We start from the raw sequence: 3,390 nt of genomic DNA, 5'->3' as shown, positions 1-3,390 counted from the left end.
AAAGCTAAGGACTTATTGATAATTTGTTCGGTATAATAATGGCATTGTGTTTAGGATTTTTAAAAGGTTATGTATGAGATAAATTCTGACACTTTTACAGATGAAATTATTTATTTTGGAATATTTTAGCCAGTAAAAAAATAGGGAGAACACACAAAAATAATAAATATTCGAGGTAATGAAAATAAATTAGTGGTTGCCAGGATTTTAGGGGATGAGGGAGGGAGAGGGGTAAATAGGTAGAGCACAGAGGATTTTTAGGGCAGCAAAACTATTCTGTATGATATTGTAATGGCTAATACATGGCATTATGAATTGGGCAAAACCCATAGAACTGTACAATACAAAGAGGGAACCCTAATATGAAATTAATATTAATATATCAATATTGATTCACGATCGTGACAAATGTAGCACACCAGTGTAACATGTCAGCAATAGGAGAAACTAGGTGGGGGGAGGGTTGGGTACTTTCTGCTCAATTTCTCTGTAAAACTAAAACTGCTATAAAAATGAAAAATTTACATTTTTAGAAAAAAATTCAAAAGAAGTTGGGGAGTTAGATCAAATAAAAGCAGATGTATTCGTTGGTGTTCTTTAGATATTTCTTTTACCTTTGTGTGTGATTGAAAATCCTATAATTAAAAAGTCATTTAAAATGAAAATGTAAAAGACTTGAACAGTACAGACTTTGTTTTAATGTGGTAATAACTCCAAATCCTGTGGACTGTTCAGATTGCTAGCTGTTTAACAGACATTCACAGATCAGTATAACAGAAATTTGCAGATTCATAGCTCTATGTCAGAAATACAGGTCTCCCAGTCACTGCATGAAGTGCTGCAGGAACGAGAGCAGACCATGGTACCGCCCTTTGAGAACCTGAGTTGCTAGCTGTTTAACAGACATTCACAGATCAGTATAACAGAAATTTGCAGATTCATAGCTCTATGTCAGAAATACAGGTCTCCCAGGCACTGCATGAAGTGCTGCAGGAACGAGAGCAGACCATGGTACCGCCCTTTGAGAACCTGAGTCTGACATATCTGAGGCTTGGAGTAGAACCAACCATGCGGTAAACGCTGATTAAAATTGAATCCTGGCTGGTAGCAAATACCCCATATTTGCAAAGCAAGGATTTTATTTGCATCTGTCTTTCTTAGTTTATGGGTTTGAGTCATCTCAGCTGTGTGGTTAATAAATGGGAGATTTATTATTATTTCTCTTAATAATAATAATTTCTAATAATAGTAATTTTTAAATCTCTATAGACTGTAATTTTTCCCAGGACCTGCAGCCCTTCATAATTATCACAATTATCTTACTGATTATTTAACAAAATTGTAAGTGCTAGTAGCTGCTGTCTTCCTGCTTGCTGAAATCAGCTGTCCCTTTGTCCTCCAACCCTCTGAGGGCCTGTCTCCTGGCTCACTGAGCAGTCAGGGACTGGCACTGAGCTCTGCTCTGCTCTGTGATGGCAGCAGAATCAGTCCAACACTTTTTCTCTCTCTCTTTTTATTCTGCAGCAGAAGTATTGGGAGGCCCTAAACTCAGAGCAGGTATGGATAATCATGCTGTCTCTCTCTTGCAGGAAGGGCTTCCTATGGCTTGATTTCAATTCCTGTTTTTGTTAGACCCCATTGGATCTGTGACAAGTTCCTGTAATGAAAAAAATGTAAAAATGAGGGGCAAGTCTGAAGATCACTGGCACTTTCAGGGCTCTCTCAGTTCAGAGTTCTTTCTGCTTTGGGCAGTATTCAGATAAACCCTATCTGGTAAGGGCCCAGAGAAGAAACATGGTTTGGAATAAGGGTCTGTGAGAAAGCAGAAAAGCTGCAGGCCACTAATGGCAGTAGTGCTGGGCATGGATGCAATAGCTGTTGCAGTGAACAGTCCCACACATTCTGAGACCTTGGGCAGCTGGCTCCTGTCTCTCTGTGCCACCCTGGCCTCCAAGTGACCTATGAGCACATGTGTTATGACAACTCCCTGTGCCTGTCATCTCCCAGATTATTTCCCATATGAGAATAGATCATCTTTTGCTCAAATTCTCTTTATGCCTGGTTTCCAGCAATGTTTTTATTACTTAAGATGAAGTTTTAAAATGCATTATTCTGAGGATTCAGAAGGAAGAGATTTTAAATGTTTTTGAAGACATATATTACTTTAAATAGAGTTCAGTTGATCAAAGTGGCCGGTTTCTTGTTTGCAAGCAGCTAAATTGGTCAGGATTAGCAAGAATAACTCTTAGGAAGCCATTTAAAGAGCTGGATCAGTGGTTCTAAAACATCTGAGCACCTAAGAATCACCCTAGGAGAACTTTAGGTCTTAACCCACAGAGAGGGGCTAGCATGGGCCCCCAGCATCAGCCTTTTAACCAGCAGCCTGGGTGCTTCTGGAGTGGTTGGACCAGAGCACACTCTGAGAACTGTGATCTAGGTCTTGGGCCTTAGCTTGGAAACAGCATTCATCAAAGGGTATACTGTCCATCCTCAGAGAACAGAACACTGGGCAAGTGGGTCCCATAGGCTGAGGGGCTGGGTGAGCTTGTTTACTTGGCGTCTTTGATAATGTCAGGAAGGGATTTGGTTAAAGGTATCCAGCCAAGTCTGCAACCACAAATAAATGGGAAGTTTGTACTGGCAGTGGCTGGCACAGCCCCAAACAGGTACAGGGGGATGAACTGCATGAACCAAATCAGCTTATTCCCTGGCCTGTAGGGTCACTGGGGATGAGGTGATCTTTTTAACGTGACTTTTTTTTAAATCACCAATTAGTAGAACTTGGTTCAGTTATTATCTGTAAATCACTAATTGAATTTGGCTCTTTCTGTTCAAAACAATGCCACAATTTGTGTTTTATAATTGACATGTGTTTTATATAACATGTTTTATAAAACATGTGTTTTATAATTTCATGGGCATTATGTCATTGGCTTAGGGAGCCTTGAAGACTCTATCTGGGACTTCTAAGGACTGGACTGTTTGGTTCAGCTTCAGTTTGAGCAGCTGGTAGAACACCTTTTATTTTCTTTTATTATTTGTTTCTTCTATCTATCTATCTATCTATCTATCTATCTATCTATCTATCTATCTCTATCTCTCTCTCATTCACTCTCTTTTTCTTTCTATGGTAGAGCATCTTTCTTGGAGTGCATGTCCATGCCTGCGTCTGTTATCTTGCCCAAATAGATCATCTGACCCATGTTGACACGTCCTATGTTGCCTTTGCTTGTTATTTCCTGGGTCTCCTGATACTGTCAAATGTGACCTTATGACTCAGAATCATCAGTCATAGAAGTTTAGACATGGAAGAGATCTTATTATCTAATTGCTGATCCAACACTACAGCTTACACATGGGGATACTGAGTTCCAAGGAAGAGAAAGCAAG

The 3,390-nt window shown here is 39.7% G+C and overlaps 1 protein-coding gene across 2 annotated transcripts in view; it reads left to right on the top strand.

Moving 5' to 3' along the window:
• The window catches only part of TMEM44 (transmembrane protein 44), a 38,471-nt gene that overhangs the window by 33,320 nt on the left and 1,761 nt on the right, over positions 1-3,390 (top strand). The window contains exon 10 of one of the 2 annotated variants that reach the window (XM_008583729.1): positions 1,525-1,557. The exons of the other annotated variant lie outside the window; for it this stretch is intronic. Coding sequence (XP_008581951.1) covers positions 1,525-1,557 — 33 coding nt within the window. The remainder of the gene's footprint in view (positions 1-1,524; positions 1,558-3,390) is intronic. 2 annotated transcript variants of the gene reach the window in all.

Source organism: Galeopterus variegatus, unplaced genomic scaffold (genome assembly GCF_000696425.1).
Source record: "Galeopterus variegatus unplaced genomic scaffold, G_variegatus-3.0.2 Scaffold3016, whole genome shotgun sequence".
In the NCBI taxonomy this organism is placed as follows: Eukaryota; Metazoa; Chordata; class Mammalia; order Dermoptera; family Cynocephalidae; genus Galeopterus; species Galeopterus variegatus.
Note: the sequence above shows the minus strand (reverse complement) of the source record. Positions and strands in the feature narration are given on the sequence as shown.